The sequence below is a fragment of the Mauremys mutica genome, chromosome 14 (assembly GCF_020497125.1).
Source record: "Mauremys mutica isolate MM-2020 ecotype Southern chromosome 14, ASM2049712v1, whole genome shotgun sequence".
NCBI classification, from domain to species: Eukaryota; Metazoa; Chordata; order Testudines; family Geoemydidae; genus Mauremys; species Mauremys mutica.
The window spans coordinates 28828301-28852541 of NC_059085.1; the positions used below are offsets into that span (position 1 = coordinate 28828301).

General features: G+C 42.2%; 1 protein-coding gene across 6 annotated transcripts in view; it reads right to left on the bottom strand.

The window, feature by feature from the left end:
* Positions 1–6028: 6028 nt before the first annotated feature.
* Positions 6029–24241, bottom strand: part of LOC123349013 (WT1 interacting protein) — a 131082-nt gene continuing 112869 nt past the window's right edge. For 3 of the 6 annotated variants that reach the window (XM_044986743.1, XM_044986748.1, XM_044986749.1), the window contains 6 exons: positions 23130–23192; positions 17844–17974; positions 16469–16520; positions 13656–13724; positions 8274–10346; positions 6029–6199 (listed from right to left, as the gene is read on the bottom strand). In XM_044986743.1, coding sequence (XP_044842678.1) covers positions 10194–10346; positions 13656–13724; positions 16469–16520; positions 17844–17974; positions 23130–23192 — 468 coding nt within the window. In that variant the 3' untranslated portion in view covers positions 6029–6199; positions 8274–10193. Of the gene's footprint in view, positions 6200–8273; positions 10347–13655; positions 13725–16468; positions 16521–17843; positions 17975–18320; positions 18447–23129; positions 23193–24241 lie in introns of those variants that run through there. The other 3 variants (XM_044986744.1, XM_044986746.1, XM_044986745.1) reach the window with 3 other exon arrangements.

Consider the following 24241-nt stretch of genomic DNA (forward strand, 5'->3'; position numbering starts at 1 on the left):
CCCTACTGGAATCACTGAACCCAGCCAGCAATGCATTATCCACCTGGAAATATGTCCTTTTAAAGCATGTTTTTCTAGCTTGGCTCTTAGAATATATTTTAGACTATATCTTAGACTAATGTAAGGAGCTGATTGAACAGAAAGCTACATGTAAAGGGTTCCAAATTCTACTTACCGGGAAAGCATAGTTTCTATATTGCTAACCCAAAAGGCAGCTCTTACTGGAGCTGCACTAGTGACTGTATCAGTCTCCTCTACTCTTACTCCAGGATGTAGTTTTTAAAACACAATTTTGTCTAGCTGAGTGATAAAAGAACAGCAAGCCCAGAAATCCTATTTTTAAAATGAAATAACATAAGGAGCTGGCTTTGGAACCCTGTGGCAAGAAACAAGCTCCAAATACTAAACAAGATATTGCTAAAATCATGTGCCTAGAGTTACTGTGATGCACAGAGTTCTCATGCACGTGAGACCTATTCTGACCAGTGATACATGGGATGAAAGGCTTGATAAATGATTGACAGCTAGTCTATTTGTAGTCATGTATCCTCCACTCCATACTCCGGTGTCCTTGAGTAGCAGAATATTTCCTGTTCTTGGTTGCTCCTAGACGGCAATGCCATGATAAGGAATGAAGATGTGAATCATGCAGAAAGCCATGGTTTAGGCATCGCTCTTCTACATGTTGTAAGAAGGGCCCCAGAAGATGTTGCAAATGGAGAACTCTAGAGTAGGGTTAGCCCTGGGTTTTATGTGAAGGAGTGGGAAATGGAAGAGGAGGACTGCTGTAATTCTCGTGCTCCAAGAAGTGAACAGGAGGTTCCAGGTCCAGCTTATTGGCCATTTCTTCAGCAAACAGTGTCAGACAAACTTTGTGGAAATATATTGCAGGATCCAACCAGGGCACTTTCTACCTGGGGAGCTGGAGTAAAATGTACAACTCTTTTCTAGGAGAGTGACAAACCAAGGACATTTCTTGTCTCTGTTTTTTGAGCTGCACACTTCCATTCCTCACGGTTCCTTTTTCTCCCCTAATTCGACCCTGCATCCTTTGATGTGGTGCCTTCAGTGACCTCCAGGAAAGGGGCTGAAGTGAGACTGGAACCATACACTTGACCTTTGCATATATGAGTTTACTGTAGCTCTTGAAATGTTCCTGCAGTTCCTCTTTGCCTCGAGCTGGTGAAATTGTCCTTGGTTCAACCATTAAGCCCCCTTTGCAGCAATTCTGAACTATAAGGAGCACCACTCAATTGATATCCCCCCTGCATCTTCTAGTGGAATCCCCTGAGCTCGTTTGGCTTGTTTAAGTAAGACACAGAGCCTGCTCCTCAACTGGTGTAACTCAGAGTAGCTCCATTGCCTTCAATGATGCTATGTTGACTGACACTGGCTAAGGAATGGGCACGTTATTTTCAGAATGTGCCAAGAGGAATAGTTTGATTTGTCTCACTGTGGCAGCCAAGGCTGGATCTTTACAATACACAACTGAGCAGTTTTCTTTAACTTTGTTAAAACCATAATTTTTAAGCGCCAAATTTTTAAAGGGCCTTTTTTAATTTTTTTTTTATTTTTTGTACATTTGCATCTTTGGTGCATTTGAAGGGCCTTAGCCAATGCGGTAATTGCACTGCTAGGTGATTACAGGTCTGGACACATATTGGCATGTACAAATTTGGGGTTCTGTGGATTTTTCATCCATTGCACAGATTTCTGAGAATTTTATCTTAAATGTGTTGCCGCGCAGCTTATGAATTGACTGTTCTTTGCCACTGACAGCCTTGTCGTCTTCCACTTCATTAGCTTTCATGCATTTCTCGAAGTTTGCAAAGACCATTCTATGCTGTTTGTTTTCTACTGCATAAGAAACATGCAATCCCCCATATTTACCTCTGATATGACTGAAACTGGCAGCATACGAGCGGTGCACAAAAAAAGTGCAGCTATGACAGACTGACAGTTTATTTGGCGCTTTAAATACAGGCGGAAGTACCTTACAATCAAAACAATGCAATAAGACTAAAGGGATGAAGGAATCAGTTCAGTTACAATTACAATGAGCCCCTAGTTCTGCGTAAGTCTTAAACTGACACAAAACTCTGGTCCTTTCTGGAGTCTTGAAAAAGCTTGGTAAACTCTCTAGCTTTTCTGAAGTTTAAGTGCAGCTCTCCACTGCCTTGCGTCTGATGAGTCAGGAAGTGTTCCTTGAAGGGTGGCCAATGGTTTCCCCAAGCCACTAGTGTCTTGCATTTGGCAGGGCGACTGTGTAGTTTCCAACTCAGCCTAATGTGTCATGCTTAATAAACAAGATAGTTGGCCAACTCTTTCTCCTAGGCTCCAATTTAGCTAATAGCATCCTCCCTCCGCTGTTGGATATATCTAAAGCTTCTAATATCAAAAATCTAACTGGCCTAGAATAAGTAGTTTTGTGCTCTAGAGAGAGTGAAGCTGAGTGTAATGGATAGCGACCCCCCCCACAAGCTTTTATACAGGTTGCACCAGGCTCCTCCTTCTAGTTCTGCAAAGGTGTAGACTGACTTGCACTGACCACTGGCAAAATGTTATTTTGTGTGGTGCAAACCAGCCTTCTGAATTTACAAACTTTGGCTAAATTGTCACTGGGAATAAAAAAACATTAGCACTGAGCAAAAACGAGGAACCATTATAGGGTACTGTAAGGCCAAACTGATCGGAGGAAAAATTATGATTTCATTAGATAAGCTTAACAATGGGAATTCTACTATTTCCTGCAAAACCTGCAGCCAGGGAAGGGAACAGAATTTACTGCGTTTGAAATAGTTTCAAGAGGGTCTCTACGTAAGTCTATTTCTTTTTCATTTTTCTTTTAAATGGGATGCGTCCCTTATAACTCATTTGAATTCTGGGTTTGTTTATGGGTGCTATGGTGAAGCTCAATAAGTAAACAGCAGAGCAGATTAGGGCGAGTCTTGCCTCAAGCCTTTTTTTTTTTAAATAATCCCAAGCACTATGCCACTCAAAATAACTGTGCTTCCAATATTTTGTGGAAGTTTGGGATTTTTTTTTTTAAAGTAAGACTTTGGACAATCCCTGAAAAGTATCTTTAGACCCAAATACAGCATCGCACCCGTACTCGTTAAGGGTAGGCAAGGCACCCCTGGCTACTGCTCTTTTAATCTCTAAACAGCATTAGTTGACCACTGTGCTTAAAACACCAGCAGCCACCAGAGGCTTCACGTAATGTGTTTACTGCTGTTGGAGCTGAACCAGTGGTAGCAATGTGGGATAGTATAGCACAAATAGACACAGCCTTAGCAAACATTGATGTCAGCACGATGTGCAATCTGGAGAGCTCATACTTGAACCCTAGGGCTGGGCCTAAAGCTCGGGAGACACCTATTTCCTCCTTTTTTTGGTTTTACTTTAGTCTCTATCTTTCTGCTTTAAAATGGGAAATTTCTTCATGGTGCTCGTTTCTGGTATAAAGGGAAGGGCTCATCCTGTCTCATAGAACATCTAGAATGTGGGCTGAATAGTCCCGTGAGCTTAGGGAAACCTGCACCTCCAAAAGACACAACTGAGGTTGGCAAGTGCTTTATTAGTGCCTGGCACTCGCCCTCCTATCCTGGACTGAATCTGAACTACCCCTAGAGAGATGTCCTAGCTTTCAGGCTGGCCTAGCCAAAGGAGGCCTCAATGCAGTTATAGTAATGATAGGTGCTGGAAGCTAAACGATAGTCACCCAACCATGGTGCAGACACTGACAAGTATTTAATATAGTCCTGATAGTGTCCAGCTGCAGAGATCCAAGTTCTCATCAGGCAAGCAGGGCATGTTGACACCACAGTCGGGAGGGGAATGGCAGCACGTGTAGACACACTGCAGCTAGCTTCAGTAACAATAGCAGTGAAGCTGCACCAGCACAGGGGGCAGCTGCTTGAGTAGGTACCCATGGTCCAAGGTGGGCAGGGCTAGCCCGTGCAGCTGCCGGTGCTGCCACCGCTTCACCTCCCTTGTTACTCTCGCTAGCGTTGATCTACCTTGGGTAGAAATCACACCTCCCTCCTGCTGTGTAGGCGCACTCTATGCAGTGCTGAAGCCAAAAGGCTGGGGAGGTGGGAAGCAGGACAGAGAGTAACTTGGCAACAACTGTCCCTTCCTGAACAATTAGGATCCTAGAAGTACATTAGTGAAATGAAAAAAGGCTTCTGCAATTATAAACTGACCCGATGCGTGAGTCTCCAAACGAGACACATGAACTATCAGTGTGGTTCTGTTAATTAAGACTGTAACCTCCTACTCAGAGTTGGGCAGAAGCCCTGACTCATTCTCCCCCACAATTAATTTATATTAATTTTCCAGCATATGTTTCCTGTAAGATGGCCACAAGGGTAGATTATTGTTATAAGTACTATGGTCCTTTCAACGAGGCTGCATACACATAGGCAAAAATAGTGGCTGTAACAGGAGTCTGGCTTAGTTTGATTGTCTGAGTTTGTGAGATGTAGCCCCAATGATGCAAAGAGTTCTAACAGAAAAGCAAGACAGTTAGTGTGTATGAAGAATTTAACTAACAAACTAACACATTTACACCAAGCTTAACAGCAAGCAGCATGAGGTTATTGATGAATTCATGATTCCCCCCCCCTCAAAATGGTGAGAACATGGCTTGGGAGGTGCCTTTGCTACACTGCTGTTCTAAGCAATCTCTGCTCTTTCCTAAAGAAACGATGTTTTGTAAAGCTTGCCATGGCCACCTGTGCAACTGAAGCAATACCAGTGAAATCTGCCAGAATGAGCAGCAGCTTAAAACCATCAGTAAGGGAGTCATATTGTGTATCAGTACTTAATATCAGAGGGGTAGCCGTGTTAGTCTGGATCTGTAAAAGCAGCAAAGAATCCTGTGGCACCTTATAGACTAACAGACTTATTGGAGCATGAGCTTTCGTGGGTGAATGCATCCGAGGAAGTGGGTATTCACCCGCGAAAGCTCATGCTCCAATACGTCTGTTAGTCTATAAGGTGCCACAGGACTCTCTGCTGCTAGTACTTAATAAATATGCCATATATGGGGGCTAGATGACACTGTGCATGTCCCATGCTCAAGGCTGGAAGAGCTCAAGATACTGCCACTAGTGGCTCGTACCATTACGTCAACAGCAGCACTAGCTTTTGAAAAAGCTTCCTCGATGGGAAAGATAAATAAGGACAATAACAGTCTAGAGAGGAGGAGACTCAGGAATTAAAAATGATGGTCTGAAGATCACCAGGGGTGGAATATCCAAAGTGTGGGTGTATGTGTGGAGGGGGGATGACCTTTATCTGCCACAAGTAGATGTGACTAAAACAGAATCATGCTCACTTGCCTGCAGGAGAGGGAGAGTATAGAAAGATTAGCAAAAGTTAAATAAACTGATAAAACTCCCTTCTCCTCATGTGTCAGTATCTAATGCCTGCATCTGTAATTTTCACTCCATGCATCTGAAGAAGTGGGGTTTTACCCACACAAGCTTATGCCCAAATAAATGTGTTAGTCTTTAAGGTGCTACCGGACTCCTCCTTGTTTTTGATAAAACACAATCTGTCAATGTGAGCAGCTAGCATTAAAACTCATTGACATGCCTACAAAGCAAAGTAAGTGGGTAAGGAAATACAGAAACCTATCCAAACTAGAGCCCTGATCCTGCTGAGCCTTTGCAGAATTATTGCCCAAGCCAGTGCCTCTCTCAAGGAAAGAGTGAGCATTACGAAACAATAGGTGCCCTGAGAAGGATGTGTTTATCTAAGCCGAGTGCTACAAATATGAAATAGCCAGACTAGTTAAGGTTTAATTACAAATTGCCAAAATTCTTTTCTAAGTGGAGCTGCAAAATGTTAGCTATGGGCATATTTTAGACCTTAATTATTTACACTTGCACTAAAGAACCAAACACTTTCATGAATACAGCTGTAATCAGTTAATATCAGTTGGCATTTCTGTAATGATTTTAACTGGCAAATGAATCAAAATAAACTCTTTACTCACAGGCAACAAATTACAAAATCAAAGTTAACTACAAAATGTCTTTATTGAAAAAAGCAGATTATAACATCTAAGGTTAAATGAAACTTCTGACTTTTAATATTAAATAATTTAGGATGATAGCAAGTAGCTTCTTCTTTAGATAAATAAATCTACATTTCCCAATCTTTTTTCTTCAACAATCAAGGGAATCAAACACTGAAACATAAAAACCACAAGTCAGTCTAGGGACTAAAAGACAAAGAAGCACATTTAGAAGTTTTACAAGGATATATACAAAAATAGTTAAACTAATGTATATTTGCAGCATGTAAACTAGTTACATGATATACAAACCGGGCATTTATATATTTCCTACAAAATAAAAATCAACGTTGGTCCAAGTTCTTGGAAGAAACTATATTCTTTTAAAGAAAATGAAAATATTTCTCAACTTAATTTAAAACTTAATTTAAGTCAAATTATATATTCTAGTTATGGCATTAGTTGCAGGATGAATCAAACTTTGAAACTTTTCTTGAAACACAAGAAAGCAGCTTTTGTGTGCCTCCTTTAGAGCTTTGGTTTACTCAACTGTTCTGGAATTTCTTGTCCTAAAGAACTCCTCCATCCAGACGTTACTTTTGAAGCCCCACTTTACAAAATATACAAAACCCCGTTTTTGAAAGCTCAAATATCTGAGATTTCCTCCCCCCCTCCCAAAATTATCATCATTTTGGTCATTTCTTTGGAACGTGTCTTCCAGTGCACGAGGGACTCTGTGAATCTCCTAAAATGGTCACATCCTTTTGGGACACTGTGGAAATCTTCCACAAAAATGAAATATGAAAGGTTTATTCCTGAGTTCTCATGATACAAATGAGAACAAGTTGTAAAATGCTGAAACTTTATGGAACTATTCTGAAAGTACAGCACACAGAGAAGGTTTCCAATAAATAATCATGTTATAAAATGAATACTAGGAAGTTTACATCTGTGTTGAACTGACTGACATAAGAATACTCCTTAAGCAAAGCATTAGATGCTTTCATTTATATAACTCCCCAGACAGGAGGTAAAATGCACAGGAACTGTCATTAATACTAAATTGTACAGCGTGTCACTTTAGATTTGCTTATAGTTTCCCCTTATTCTTCCTTAATAATAATAATAGGCAAATTATACCAACCATGCTCCAGCTCTCATATTAATGGTGTAAAAGCCAGGTGACCTGAAGAAGAGTTTTGTGTAGCTTGAAAGCTTGTCTCTTTCACCACCAAAAGTTGGTCCAATCAACAATATTACCTCCCTCACCTCATCTCTCTCAAAGCCAGTTGTAATTTATGGTTTTAATAGAATGCCCCTGTCTAGAGAAAATACTGGAACAACAACTGCTGCTTTCTGGTTTTAAGCAAACTGCTCCTTCTATACTGAAACATAATTTTTCAAACATTTTACCATGAAGATACTTAACACATATTGGAACTGAGTAGAACTACTAGAAAGAACTGAAAAATTAACATGTGAAATTCAGTATTATTCTGTTCTAAAGTTTGATAGTTTTCGAAGAAGAATTGTATGTACAGGTTAGATAGTGCTGTCCACTGAAAAGCAATGCAGGAGTGAAAACTTACAAACGTAAATAGATCTAACACTAGTTAATACACTGGCAGAGGGATGGTCTAAATGACCTTGTTTGGTCTCTCATCTCTTTTCTATGGTTCTATGAAGTTCTAGCTCCCAGTCACCTGGAGCAAATGCACTTTTCAGTAGAAAGCACTGTTCTGGGTGAACAGAGCCAAATCTTCTGTATGTTTTAATATTTGTTTCTTAATGTGGGGGGTTTATACATATATTTTTAACAATAACGCATGCTAATACAATGCCTTGAAGCCCAAAGCTGTTTTGGAAAAGTATTATGCTGTGACTAATACAAAATATTTACCTTTAAGCTTTGACACCCTCAATTTGATACTTTCATTACTAGGCAAATTCCTTGAGTTACTTGGATAAAGTCAGATTTGTGAGGTGGTTAATTTTTACTGCTTAGGTTTTAGGAATGAGAGGCCCAAGCATGTATTTGCAGGTCATCTTTGTGTGTGCACTCATAGTAACTGTGCACACAAAGCTGTACATGGCCTCTGTTCTCATTTTCCTAAAAATCAGAACCATTGTATCACCCCTGTAAGAAGAGGTTATTTGTAGCATTAGCAGTGCTCCAAAACATGGCTTTCACATTAACTAAGCCAGCTATTAATTATAAAATGACTGGTTAAAGGCACATTGGACTTACTGAGGAGCATCCAGTAGGGCAGATTAATCTCTGCCAACCAGACAATTCAGTAGCAGTTTCTGAACTGTTGCATTCATCTCTTCCCATCATCAATGAATGTATTTTTTTTTACCATAACGATATTTTGGAATATCAAAGCTCTATAAAAGGAGTGAGAATCTCATGAGTTAATTATTCTATTCAGGAATCAGAGCCCATTGGTTGCTCCTTGTGCTTTCCAACCATATCCTGAATTACCTTATTGCATCAATGGAGTCTCTATGTACTACACTTCAATGGTGTTGCCAAATAGCTATTTCCTTAAGTAGTTTGATGAAACTTAACATGTGACAATCTTAAAACTGATGGGCCAGATTCTTAGGTGGTGTAAATCTGTATAACTTCGTTGAAGTCACTGCGGTTCTTTCAATTTACACATGTTGAGAATCTTGTCTGATATTTCCACCTAATTCACAGTCAAATAATTTTGTCTTTTAAAAATATATCTGAGGAAGGGTGCGATGGCCATATTTCAAACTATAAAATAATTTCAGGAAGGGTAGGTCAATTCTCATGAGAATACATGGAATTGTTATTTAAACATACAGACATGTGATTGCATGTAAATCATTAACGCACAGTAGAAAACAAATATTAAAAAAGATTAATCTAACTTCCTATATGGAAGATATATATTACCCCAGAGTTCTGAGGTTATTGTAAAAGCTTATGCAAAAGATGAAAGTGTGTACATTCTATGTACATCTAATACTTGTTATAAAATACCAATTTCTGTTTCAATTGTCTGAAACTCTAAATTATTATTTCTGCTAAATCATGCTTGGTTTTTAAATGAAGATGATCACTGTAATCATTCAAAATTACATCTGGAAAAGAACACATTAAACTGAAAAGATGACAAAACTGCTGCCAATTTTTAAAATGTAACAACAAAAAATTGCAAAGCAGTTTGTAACAAATGAAGTCTTGTATAAAACAAGTAGGATTGAGACATAAAGTGTCTCCTTGCAGAGCCAAAAGGGCTGCTAAACCTAGTGACAAAAACAGGTTTAAAAAATGGATTGCTTAGTAAGTGCCAAATCGCCAGAAGAACATGACAAATGCTTTTAAAGCTGTGGTTGGTCTCGTGCCACTACAAGCTATAAAAAACCAAGCATGTAAGTGGCAAGTTATTATGGAGAGCCAGAATTTTCTTCATATGCAATAACCCTTTATGAAAGAATCTTAACTTTGCGAATGGACACATTCTTCTGTAATGTGCTTCCTATAGAAGACACCTGCCATGTTTCTGCAGCAGGCTAAATACTCTGTTGGATCACTGTGATAGCAAATAGAATGGAAAAGACACTGGCCTGACGCCTTTCCTAGGTGTGAATACCACCAATTTAACCCATGTTTGAAGATTTTTGTTACTAAAAATATATTTACTTTGCTTCCTATGAACTACTGCTGGGAATCTCAGTATTCCAGAAATGTGAGAATGTTTATTCTCTAAGACTAGGATGCAATGGGACTAGCTAAAATGCTAGTATTTAGCTTATCACGCTTGTTGTGATATGTAGGTTGCTAACTTGGGGGGATTAATTCTACACTTCTTGCTCAGGCAAAACTCCCATTGGAATGAAGCAAACAAGGAGTGTAGAACAGAGCCTTTTGTACCACTGTACTGGGAAATGCTGCTGCTTACAGTTAGTTCAGTGGTGCATTTTTTTTTCAAGTAAGTGGTGTGTCAGTGAAAATGCTGAAGGTAAATGGAAACATGGACATGATCACAGAGGCCCTCTGACATACGATTTAAAAAAAATAAATAACTTAGCTGGTTTAGAGGGTTATTAGAGGAATTTCATCTTTAAAAACTGGAAAGTCATTTTTAGTTCTTTCATCTTCTCTCTAACGATTCATTGCTATAGAAAGTGTCTTTCAGAGTTCTGTAACATGCATTGGGTAGCTTGGAGGTGGATGTGGTGGCACTTTGATATTGAGGCGCCTAATATGACAGCCATGACAGAGTAGGTGGCCCTCTAAAGGATAGCAACGATGGCCTTCTTCATCGTTAAGCTGGAGACCGCAGTCCTAAGAGAAACAAACACACATCCACAAGTTAGCTAGTGACTGATTATGTCATTTCAATAAAACATCAGTCAGACTTTGAAGCCTCTAAGGAGTCTCTTATTCTCTCTTTCATGTTAACTGCAGCAATCTCAGAATTATTTGGTAGATGGGCATTGACTATAATGTATTAAATTAAGAGCGAGTCACTGAAATTTAAGGGAACGTGAAATTTATGCAATTTTGTGGCTTATCTTCTCTGGTTGATACCTGCATTTATTTTCTTCAGTCCACCTCACTGGTCTAGCCATGGCAAAGATCAGACTAATCACATGGTAATGTAGCACACGCTGACCTCTTAAATGTGGAGCTGGTCAGACAAGCTGAATGATGTTGGACTTGGAATGAGGAAGAGCAGAGATAGTTGGAGAACCAGAGAAGAGCTGAGTAAAGAGAGACCATCATTTGGACGAGAGAAGCGCCATTTGAATTTTTGATTGTGATGCAGAAGGGACTTCCTAAGATTGGTGTTCTGGTTGGGGTACATCTTACAGATAATGAGGCAAGCTGAAAAGTTCAATAGGTGTCAGGCCTCATGTTCCAGTTCAGGCCTCTCACTAAATAGGTCTCTTCTCTTTCTACAGTACATTTCTCAGATTAAACTTAGATTAGATGAAGTAAAACTGACATATTTTAAAAGCAGTTTTTAAGAAGCGGGCAACTTTTTCTCCCACAAAATCTGGGGGCAGGAGTCTGGGTCTCATTTACGTAATACCTCCATGGAATGGCAAATAATTTCAGCCAGCAGTGGCTGAGTTCAGACAAGAGCAGAGTGACAGAGGTAAAAAGAAAATAACCCAAGCAAAATAGGAATCCTCCTTGGTGACAACTATGTGTGCTGCAGCAGGGAAGTGCTTGGGTTCAGAGCAGCCTCTTGGTTACTTATCCATGCCAGTTGAGGCAAATCATGGTATTACATTTGGATTCCAGGATTTGGAAACAGGGTAGGGAGTACATAGAAATTCTGGCTTTTAGGTAATCCTGATGAAGAAGTTGAGCAGTATGTGCAACTAGATAATTTTTAGTGCTCCTCAAGTTATATTTTTAATATCAAAGATGAGGCAAAGTTTAATTAATCATATTTGACATGTGATCTGTTAACTTCCATAGCTTATGTTAAAATGCTCAAATCTTGTCATATTTCTACAGTGAAAGTATAAAAAAGAATAAGGTATTAATGTGCTTTCAGGCCATGCAGGAGCATTTTATAAAAGTTTAGGGACCTTTTATTATTCAGATAATTCAATAATATAGATTTTCTTAATAACTTTATATCCCTTAACTTAAAAGATTTCAGGAATATAAGAGAACACTTCGGTAAAGGTAAAAGATCATTTGTCAGAAATCTTGTTGGTTTTGGGGTTTTTTTTGGCCAGACATTGATAAATTAAGTGATGCAATACAAAGGAAGGAACTTGAGATTTTATGACTTCTTAGCTTCCATCACAGTTTATAAATGAATCTCTCAAATTCTTTCCCATTTAATTAGGTAGGAAATTTTCAAACAGTTCCACCACAGAGCCCTTTTAAAAATGTATTACGCTTCCCTGTAAAGAAATCACAGTAGCTGGAATATGGCAGGTCTTTCGTCTTCCTGTAGACTCCACTACATTGACAAATGTTCCCCACAGTGAGGGTAAACAATGCAAACTCCCAATTATTTTTAGACCGTCATCCTCAGAGCTTCAATTAGAATCATGACAGACTAGATAGCAGGCTCATAAAAGTGGACAGGACGGCAGATTTGATGGGGGTCTGAGAATGAAATAAACCCTGAGTGAGACATAAGAGTCTGGGCTCAGGCCTGTTAATTGCAAGCAAAGCACTGTATCGGATTGCAGTCATGCCAGCAGGCCTGCTACCCATTGGCAACGCTCTGTTAGTTCAGTCCCTTGTTCAGAGCTTTAATGACTTGGGGTTCACTAAAGAAATGCCAAATGCTAATAACATGCTTAGCTCCCCCACCTCTTCTTTTTCCTCCCATCTTGCTGCACAAACATACAATGTTACCCTAAAAAAGGCTGTCCTCTTAATGAGTTTCAGTTTTAAATGGGGCCCTACTGATTTACAAACTGCTGTTTGGTTTTCAACACAGACACGATGAACATTCCTTTTACATGTCACTTCTCTTGAATGAACATTTAATTCCTGCTGAGTTAGGTGGCTTTCCAAAGGGACTAGTGAGTTTGAGTGCTCGGAAAGGGTTTTCAGGAGCAGGTGCTCAGCACTTCTGGAAGCCAAGCACCTTTAAGGTCTCTCAACCTGGTACCCAAAAATGAATAACTCCAAAATTATCAAGTCACTTTTGGAAACCTTGACAGCTGAAATATACTATTTTAATGCCTCCATTTTCAAAGGAGCCCGAGCCCAGCCTGTAAAACTGCCCACAGCTTTTCCTGTCCAATATTTGTGTATGTGCAACACCGAGAGACCCCGGTTGTCAGCAGGCAGGATTGAACCTGGCACCTCTGGAGCTTAGTGCATGAGCTAAAAGCCATACAGCCCTTAGCTCAGGCTGTAGAACAGACTCATTCATCTCTCTCTCTGTGGTCTCAGTGCCACTAGATGGGACAGAACACCACACCCAGAAGGTGCGTGGGTTACATATGCCCCCGTCAGGCAGATGTCTAACTACTCTATCTATGCACATAATGCAGTTAGACATCCTGGGTGGAAGCAGGGAGGCTGATTTGCTTTAGACCGGAGAGAGAATGGTGAACTGAATAATGAAACCAAACTGAAAATAAATCCTCAGAGGGGTATTCTAATATAAAGTCGGGGTGGGGGGGAGGGGGCAGAGAGAGAGAGAGCTGCCATCTTATTGCAGGTGAATCCACACAACGCCTTAGATGGGAAAAGAGCTGACATTTCTTAGATATTGAGATTTCCCATGATTGATTAAAAAAATGTATTTTCTTAAAACATTAACAGAAATGGATGGCTTGCCCATCTGAAAGAGACAGCTGGGGTGGACTGACTCATTGACTTTCAGGATTCCCAGCTTAGCTTTCCTCTCCCCCACCGCCCTCCCTCACTTGAAAAACTGTCCCTAACAAACTCCTCTGAAGAGCTCTTATCTTCCTCCCACTTCTGCCTCTTTGCTCTTAGTGCCAAGACAGACAGACCATGCCAGCAGACTGGAACTACTCACTATGGACCACATCACCAGCTAAAGCCCAGCCACTGATTCACTGCTACACTCCGGCATCTTCTGCTCCTAAAGGCCAGATCTTGCCTTGATGCAACTCAGTGGCAGAGATGCTGCAGGCTTACCTCGCAGTGATAACATTCCACGTGGTAATCTCTGTCCATTGACACCACTCGAATGGTCTCCTCGGAGCCCTGGTTTGGAAAAGAGAGAGAAAAGTCAGACCAGGTGGCAATGTAGGTGGCATTTTGTCAATTTTCTACCTGTTGCTTACTGTTTGTACCACACTATTATTCTGGCACAGTGGGTATCCTGGATCTCTAAGAGCCCCCTGTTAAGGCCCCAGCTGCACATGCGCAGTTCCCTTTGAAGTCATTGGCAGCTCTCCATGTCTATTCAAAGATCAGAATTTGGCCCATGGTTCACAAGGTCCCAGGACTCCCTTTGAAAATGGCTCATTTTCACGGAGAACCCAGGATTTGGAATAAATTACCAACCAGAAACGACAATTTATTAAGCTGTTTGTTCTTTGCAGCCACTTTGGGCTTGACTTTCCACCGAAAGTTCACACACACACTATCATATGTGCACCGCCAGCTTGAAATTTGCATAGTCAGATAGCACAACTGTTAGCTATGTCTGTGGCAATATCCTGGCCAGTGGGTATGCATGCATTAGTGCACGTATGAAGATATGTGCCAACCTGGGCCCTGTAAAGCAGCACATACGTCACAGGTAACTTCACTGACTCCTTTTCTGAGCCACTGAAAATTAAGCTTCTTTAAAATTTTGCCTTGAATTGTTTCTAGTTCCAGGTGTGCTTAGAGCCTGCGTCACATCTAGCTGAGAGGAGCGGCAGGCAAGTCATTACCTGACCTGCCAGACTTGAAGTAACACATACACCCTCCTTGGGAAACAGCGTATCATGGGCTTGGAGGAGGTTTGCTACAAGTCTTGCTAACTGCCAGCTAAGTCAGAGGATGAGGTAGAATGGGCCAAGCTTTTAGGGAAAGGGTTACTCTGTAATATGCAAAATTCAGGGAAGTAGATGAGAATAAAGAGAACACATAATCAGGGCATGCTATCACAGGCTCCTCTTTAGAAGCATTTCAAGTATGAGAGATGCAGGCACCTCACTGAAGCAGTATGGGCAAGACTGTGGCTTATATGCCTGATGTGCATTGGAGGAGGAGCAGAAATGTGGCATGTCACATTCCCCTTTGTGCATGGCAGACACTGGCTCAGTGGCTTATGGGGTGCACATGATGTGGCCTGCACAATGCGTACTATTAGTCTGGAAACATGGAATGTGCACCAGGAAGTGTGTGCGTGTAGAGGGGAGAATTGTCAGACCCTGGACTATAACCTTGATCTGATCAGTCACTGCCTCTTGGATGATATGACTGCTGCTGATTCTATGCCATTTTCATGTCACTACCAGCGGAGTATGCATTAGTGTCACATGCAGCCAGGAGAATAAGAAGGTATGTGGGTGAACAGATCCTCTCTTCATGTACAAATGTTGTTCTGTGCCAAAGTGCCACTTCCAGCTAAGATAAAACATATAAGTAGGGATCAAATTCCAAAGTATTCAACCATTTGGTCAAAGACAATTTAAATAAATCTGAACTTTGGCTTTGCTCAGTTCAGTCCTGCTGTAATTGGCTTGATTCTGCCACCTCTTTTCATGTTGCATAGTACCTTCTTGCAATCAATTCGCAGAGTAAGACGCTACTCAATATGGGTAAGGGTGGTCGAATAAGGCTCTATACAATTCATACACAAGATGCTTGCAAGGAGCTACAGTTGCAATGCGCTGAGCGCCCCCAATTTTCATTGATTTCCAAGGAGTTGGGGGAACCCAGCACTTCCTGGGAGGGAGCTTGCAGGACTGGACCCCAAGATACATGCCAGATAGTTCTGGTATCATTACTGTAATTACTAGCAGAGAGACCTATAACAGATACTTGAGCTGTGTATGTGTAATTTTGGAAAAGTAAGCCCTTAGTAAGTAAACAGCACATGCTCGTGGGTTTACTGAAAATAAAAAGTCAAATCCCATAACTCCTCACTTCGCATGGTTTGATAAAACATCTTTCCTAGAGTTATTTTGCATCCTCACTGCTCTGTGCAGCAGTTTGAAACTAACACAGGGTCTGTGATATCCATCACCATGAACAGTGATGATAATCTGTCCTGAAAATCAGTTTAATGTTCAGGCCCTATTAGTGCTGCTTGTACAAGCTCCAAAGCCCTGTCTTCCTCGAAAGGTTGAGTAGGTTTGGTTCTGGAGTTTGGGTTTCAATTCACCAGACAGAGATAGGCCCAAAGCTTGGTGGGGTTTGGAACCAGCGTTTTGCTTCAGATCCATCTCGAATACACAGTTCCCCAGCTCTGCCTCAAACATTGTAGCCAACTTTCTGCAGCACTTTCATCCATGGCACTGTGACGTGGCTGAGGCCATCTGCTCTTTGAACAGGGCAAATGTTACCATCATCCCCTGTTTGGAGCCTGGGTATTTTAACAGCTAACATCAGATTTAGCAATCAAAGTGTACTTCTTGAATGAATGGGAAGTTGAGAGATTCTAAAAATAAATGTTCTGTTCTCAGTTCTCTAGCCAGGACTTTGAATTAAATCAGATGTACAGCAACATTAATTAATACCCCTGAAGCACCTTAAAGATACAAAGTGCTTTGGTGCATAATTGCTAAGTACTGTGATTATTACGACTCTTGGAGTTGTATAAGAATCATATTATTGCTGAGCTGTGTTTAATTTTGTATTAGATATGCAGTTCATTCTGGAGCTGGGGGAAGGGTCTTGAATAGCCAAGGTGTCTATTTCTTATGGTGTTTGAGCAGACCTTAGAAAAATGTCCATATGCAAACAACCACATTATCTAACGAATTACAACACACACACACACCCCTTCATACCTGTGCTGGTAGAATTGGCTGGTTACAGGAAGCGCATTTTGGTGCAAAAACACTAAGATTCAAGAAGAGAAAATGTTCACATTAGAGTTAAAAAAATTTTGAACCCCGAGAGCATTTCAACCATAGCTTCTCTTTAGAGATGGGCTTTAACTGCAAAATATGGATCCACATCAGGAATTCAAACTCTGTGCAAGTTTGGATCCGAGGAAGGGGCTGATTCAAGCCTCTCTCTATCTCTTGCTGCTCTTTCTATGTCAGATCTCCCAAACATCCACCTTTTCCCCTCCTCCATTGATTACTGTATCCAACACTCTTATTAATAAATGCCATACACATTTCCTCAATGAACCTGTATATAGAGAGAAGTGTTTCTTGACTTGGGGGTTGTGACCCAACAGGTATCAGGGTAGCATGACCATCCTGTCCTCCTCATACTGCTAAATGGGAGAGGGGTGGGTCCCAGGTAACTGGAGGGGGAGTTCCAGAGGCTCTCAGTATGGAAAAGGTTGGGAACCAAAGATCATTCTAGGACTTTGTCCATCACAGGGCTTGAACAGCTTTCCTATGTGGTTACAGCTCTAACAACTGTATTCAAAAGCAGCGGTAGGGACTTCAAGAAAAGGTGTTGGCTACAAGTGGTTGTTGGGGGTGAAGGTGGAAAATCAGCTCATGCTGAACTGGTCAAGCAGTCTCCCCTACAACTGTGCTATAGAGCAGTTGTGCTGATATTCACTCCACTCCTGTGCTGGGATGGATTGGAGTGGATCTGGAACCCTGTTGACGTCAGTGTGATTCCTCTTGGGCACGGTGGCCTGCATTAGCAGATCCCATGGCAGGACTGGGCATAGCATGGTTTGTGATATAGCGGTGACAGTACCTGAGAGCCTTCACATTCTCTTTGACAGAAGGGCGTCCCAGAGTGGTTACTGGGCCTCACCACAATTCAAAGAGTTGTCGTCAGGATGACACACACACAATTCTAACCTTAACTGGAATATTATGGGCCATTATATTCCATTACTACCCATGATTAATAGAGCTAAGCTCTGACAGGAACAGAGGATTTACCGGTGTGCACATAAACACATACGCCTATGAGTCCATGAGAAACCTCAGCAGCCCCTCAGGAGAGAATTTGTGCGTAAGGCCTGATTCTTCTTTACCGCTCTGGCAGTATAAAGTAGCCGTTAAGCGGATGTAAATGTAAGTGACTCTTTATGCTGTCAGAGTGGTGTAAAGGGGCCTTGGGGCAAAATTCCAGGCCAGAGTTTTAAAAGTATTTAGGCCCCTAACTCCCATTGAAATCAGTGTCTATTGCAAAGATGATTCACTATGAACAACTTTTCAAGAGCAGTCAATGCATCTGTGTTCTTACGTGTGATAGTCTTTGACACAGTAAATATTGTTCTCCACGTCTACAGTGAAGGGGACTCCATCCAAACATTCATTGCAGACAACGCAGCGGAAACAGCCAGGATGGTATGACTTTCCAAGAGCCTGTAAGATCTTAAGAAGAGCCAGACGACAAAATGAGACGGTGTTTGTTTTCCAGACAACATTCCCCGTGCATCAGCATTTCTAGATTTTAATCACAGCATGCGCCGCACGAAGAAATATTGACTTTGTGGCTTCACCAGCAAAGGGCCTGACCCAAACCCCAGATTTTCATTAATTTCATGGGCTTTGCACCAGGCCCTTGGTGATGTTAAGGGACTGTGAAAATTGGGAGTCCAATGGGAAAGTAGCTTCAGCATTCACTATGGAGGGATGATTGTGCAAATGGATGTGCATTAAACCAAAACTCTTCATGCACAACCAAAAGTAAAAATGTCTTCAGATGGAGACTGGATGCCTTTCTGGGAGATATGTTTTAGCCGAACAAAAGTTACTGGGCTCAATACAGGGGTGAAATTAAATGGCATGTGACATATAGGAAGTCGTTCTAGATGGTCTCTTGTGGCCTTAAAAATCCATGAATCTATGAAAAACGGTAAATTACAAATACGAAATTTAAATAATCAAATCCTTATTAGTTGTCCTATGCCACCACAAATACAGCCTGACTATCACCTACTTCGCTGTCATAGTGATGGCTCTCTCTTTTACAGACTGATCAGGTCTATCTGAGTTTTCAGTTAATATAAACTGATATTAAAAATGTCACAGTCTTTTGAGACTCTGCCAATCAGTGTTTCAGCAACTGGCTTCCAGCACAGCCACCTCTATATCCCCTCCAAAAAAAATCCTTTTGCTGCTGGTGACCTTGCAAATAAAACCTTTCCATTGCAGTGGTGGTATTTCAAGGAGGCTGTGCCAGGCATATGGGGCAACACTGGGAATTTATTTTGCCTCACATACATGGTACAGTTATGCAGCTCACAACAGGATTCATCAGACATTGCACATTTTTTGTGGGTGACTGTCACCTTCTGAAAGCAATTTCAAATAATATCTGCCAGTACATTTTCCCAAGCTCAGTCTGGAGAAGCTAACAAGTTAAAGATCCTTTCCCCACTAAGGGGCTAAAGCCCTGTGGATATTTTTATGAGTAAAGTTCAAATCAATAAAACACAGTGCCTAGGAAAAAGTATGAACTACAGTCCAATTGTGTTTTTTAAAGAATACCCCAGGGTTATCTAGCCAGTGACTGGGTATCAAGTTTAATTCGATCTGTATGTCTGTTATTACTCAGAAACTACTCATTCTCTCTCTCTCTGTTTATCTGTGTTTTACCACATGAATTGCCTTGGTATCTGGCTGTACAGATAATAGACCAATTATTACATTGATCTGACTCTGCAGACACTGAGGGAACTACTGCTGAGTCAACTGCAATTCCAACTACTGAGCAGCTTCGGGCCCAAGTCTGTGGAGGTGTAATAGGTCTGATCCTTTTTTTTTTTTTTTTTTTTAAAAACCCTGTACAATGATAAGCAGGATTACCACTACTGCACAGACATGTTTGTTTTCCTACTCATTACTGAGGGAGGAATTGAAGGAATTAGCCAAATAAGACTGCTTAATTTCTGGAGCTCACAGCAATATTTCCTTTTGATGTAGCATGCTTGCTAATGGGAGAAGGCAGATGACCACCTGCCAAGCTTCCAACTACAGAGCTCCACCAGCTAGATACACCTCTACCCCGATATAACATGGGTTCGCATACAGCGCGGTAACCCCAAGGCTCCGGCAGCGGGGCTCGGGTGGTGCTTTAAAGGGCCCGGGGCTCTGGCCGCTCTGGGGAGCCCTGGGCCCTTTAAATCACCATCAGAGCCCTGCTGCTGCTACCCCGGGGCTCCGGCAGTGGGGCTCGGGTGGCGATTTAAAGGGCCCGGAGGTCCCCATGGCCAGAGCCCAGAGCTCTTTAAATCACCGCTGGAGCCCTGCCGCCGCTACCCCAATATAATGGGGTTTCACCTATAACACTATCCTTTTTTGACTCCCAAGAACTACATTATATTGGGGTAGAGGTGTATTATGGATTCCTGAAATGACCCTTCCCCTCCTTCCCAGCTCTAGAAATTTGTTCTCTGGCTAAAATGAACAATATCCAACCAGGGACACCCAGACAGGAGCAAGAATCCTCATTAGCTAAGTCATCCCAGCCAACTCTCATTTCCAGACCCACCCGAACTACAATGCTTGCAATTTAGTCGCTATTTAACAACTGTGTGCTACCATTTTAATACATTTTAAGCCAAGAGGAAAACACTAGTGACTAGAACCTTATTAACATTCAGCTACAGTCTACAGAGTTCTTTAACATGCATTTAATCCATTTCATTTTGTTTGGGCCAAATTCAACCCTGGTCTCACTCTAAAGGATGCATTTGGCCCAATATACCCCCTTTCCTTTCACTTTAAAATAAATCAGTTCTGGATGCTATCTCCCTTCAAGCCACAGCTGTAAGCTCCCTTCCTCATTAATAAAGACATCAAACCAGCAAGTAGCTTTGTGGGCCGTACTGCTGCTGTCTGCTGTGGTCTGTTCTCCCATCAATGTACAGAAGGGGGATTTATGGGTAGCACTTTTAATGGGTGTAAATTGTGCAAATCAATGGGAGAGCAAGTGCTGCTGATGGGCCAGCATGGGGGACTGCTGCTGTTACAGGACAGCATCTAGCCCCAGAAAATAAGTCCAGCTTCTTTGTCCCCTGTCAGTGGTATAACTCCTTTGGGTTTAGTACTAATTCATAGAGCTATAAATTGTGATTTCCCCCCCCTCCTTTCAGTTTTATTCCCCTGGATTGGTAGTAATAGCAATAACAGAATACTTTGAGATCCTCCAGTGGAAATGTAAAGTCCTTTACCAACAATAATCAATGCAACCTTATGTCGCTGCTGTGCCCCCGGTAAGTATTCTTCGAGTGATGGTCCCTATTTGGATTCCAAACCTGTGTGTCATGTGCCAGAGCCAGAACAGTTCTGTAGCAGTGTCTGCTGACCCTTATATGTGTCAGCCTTGTGCAGGTGAGGCTAGAAGAGGCAGTGTGGAATGCCGCCACTCCAGTTCCCTCGTACATGACCAGAGCCGGAACCCCATTGCTCCTGGTTCTTAGCCTCGTTAAGAGAGTTGGCTGTCCATTCTTTCTTGTGTATATAGCGGTGGATACTAATTTTTTCTTGTTTTTGTAGCGTGCTAGTGTTAGGTTTCCTTTTGGACCTCTTCCCACAATGGGAAGATCTCCCCGCCTGGGGATGATGTCTTGACAAGTCAACTTCAAAAACTGCTTTGTGTCATGCTTCTTCTCCGCAAGTGACGAGCACCAGTGGTGCCTTTACTGCCTTGGCAAAGCCCATGTTGTCATCTGTTCCATGATTTGCTTTTCTTTCCTGTCCCGAATGCAGAAAGCCAGGGAACTTAGCCTCTTCCATCAGGAACTTACAGAGACAACGTGCCCACGTGCACAATCAGATCTGGAACCACCGGAGCAGTGCCCGGCACAGTCTATGAGCGCCCCTCCGACTTCTTCCTGGGTGCTGGCTTGGCTGGTACTGCTGCAATCTGACAAGCCCCACCGTGAGCACATGCACAGACATAAGCCTAAGGTTGGATCCTAGTCTGGGACAGCCTCCAAATGCAGTGTTGACTCCCCGAGCCGGGCCAGGTCAGGCGAGTTGCACGCCGACTCGGCTGCTCCACCTCCCAAGAAGCCCCGGATGGAGCCCATGATAGCTGACCCCCCCCCACTGTCTTCCATAAGGCAAGGTCCCTTTATGCCTGCACCTCAAATTCATCGCGAAGGTGGTGTCCGCGTTCTACCTCAACCATCTGCCAGTCTTCTATCCCCAACCCCACAACTCCCAACAGAGCCAGGACATCGCACTCTCTCGACATCCGCCAGGCACTGGCCCTCAACCTCCGACGCATGTGGACATGCCTCACCCAGACTCTTTGTTGCTGAACGCTGCGAGGGCCAAGCTCGCTCCTCGCAGTGCATCTCCAAATGGATCTCCCGTTGCATTTACGAATGCTACACTCTTTCCAACATAACTCCACCTCCCGGAGTCACGGCTCACTGCACATGAGCACAAGCCGCCATGTTGACCTGCCTCGCGGATGTGCCATGGCAGGATATTTGCCAAGCAGCCATGTGGAACTCCATCCACACCTTCATTTCTCACTACACAATTGCTCTGGCATCAGGGGCTGATGCGGCCATTGGTCATGCTGTTTTGGGATCTGTGACTTCTCGCGAGTCCTTGTTCCCACCTCCATGCTGATCACTGCTTGCTACTAAACCACGTTTGGAATCCATATAGGGACCATCATGCCAAGAAGAGGAGGAGGTTACTTACCTGTAACTGGAGGGTCTTTGAGATGTGTGGCCCCTATTTGGATTCCAGTCCATTCCCTCCATCCCCTCTGCTGCAGACTACATGCTTAGCGGTAAGAGGGCCTGAAAGCGGCATCAACCCACACAGCCTCTTATACCCTTGGCTGGGCACATGAGGATGACGGATGTGCGGGTCAACGGACACTGGTACAGAGCTGTTCCAGCTCCAGCACATGGTGCACATGCACACTTATGCTTGGAATCCAAATAGGGACTACACATCTCAAAGAACCTCCAGATACAGGTAAGTAACCTCCTCTTATTCCCATTTTACAGAAGGGGATACTGAGGCACAGAAAGGTTAAGTGAGGTGCACAAGATCACAATGCAAGAGAAGGGAAAAGAGCACAGAACTTTTGATTACTAGTTCCCCCAACTCTGACCAATGGACCACGCTCCCTCTCATATGATAGGGTTCCTGTTGTTTCACCTGGCTATACAAGAAACAGCATTCCTTTGTTTTATCACTTCCCCCCAGAAAAGAGTCTATATTTTATGGCGTGATATCAAAATGTACCAAAGTTTTTTCACTGCTAGCTGACTATATCCCCTCCTCCCTGCTTGGTGGAACTCTCAGTAACGTCAATCAGAGTTCCACACGTTCAGATGAGGAGAAGGGCCACTCTATGCATTAAGTGTTAATGGCAACACCGTGTGAATTTATTTTCATTTTAATAGTGATACTTCCTTGATTTAAAATGTCCTTGGCAGTAGTGGGGACGTGGCTATGATCTGACAAGGTAAAAAGCAAACAGCATATTACAATATACTCCCTGAAATGCAAACAGAAATGTATTCCACAATTAAAGAATTAACTCTCTTACCATTTCCATTATGAGGTGTCCACAAACAAAACACTTGTCTGCTGTTTGTTGAAAGCCTGAATACTGTTCAAATGACAGAAGAGAAAGGATTGTTAGTAATTGCTAATCTCTTTTCCTTTCTTTCTGAAACTTATACCTGTTGCATGAATGCTGTGTTGTTTTTTCCATCTGACCTGGGATGAAACAAACCATGCTACGCTGCGTTGGCTCGAATACTTTTTTGATGGCCTACTTTGAACTGTTCTTGGAAGACACTGATTCAAAGGCCTTCACACTGTACTTTGAACATTTTCAGGTACTAGTCTTAAATAGCTTGAGTTAGTTTTGTCCTCTGATCCAGGCATGTAGTTCCCATTGAGGATAATGGGGATTGTGGGCACAGTTACACGCTTTAAATCTTGAGTATAACTCCATTCTGGTTTTGGAAAGATGAAAATTTATTTACAAAAAGATAAAAATTGGGTAAGGATATATGAGTGAAATCCTGACTTCATTCAACTCAATGGCAAAACTCCTATTAAGTTCCATGGGGCCAGGATTTCATCCGGTCTTGTTTAGAGACTGAGAGAAGGGGGAACTAAAATGCATAATTGTAAACCAACTTATCAAGGCTATTGAGCCTGACAACTGACCTAACTGACTGATACCCTATAGAACAGAGTTTGCCTGAAGGACTCCAGACATGTAATTTTTAAACTGATATTTGCAGTAGCTGAACTTTATCCTCACCCTCCTCCGTCCAATATAAACAAACGGCTCCATGTGCATTCTTTCCTATCACAGGGAATGGTTGCCCAGTTGTTTACATTTGGTTGCACAGTAAGTTGGACATTTGATTATTTGAACATTTTGGGGTTATAGCAAAGTTCATCTAAAACATGCTGTGGTCTTGGAGCTAGACTTGGAACATGAGGCCAAGGGTAAGATGTCAAAATGTAGATCATGTGCCACAGCCCAGCTGTGTTGGCCTGGAGAGCATAGTGCGTCCTTACAGCCATGGATCTAAAAGAGGCTAAGGCCATGTCTACACTTACTGGGGATTAAGGTTGCTGCCATCGATGCAGCGGGGGTGGATTTAGCAGGTCTAGTGAAGACCTGCTAAATTGACCACA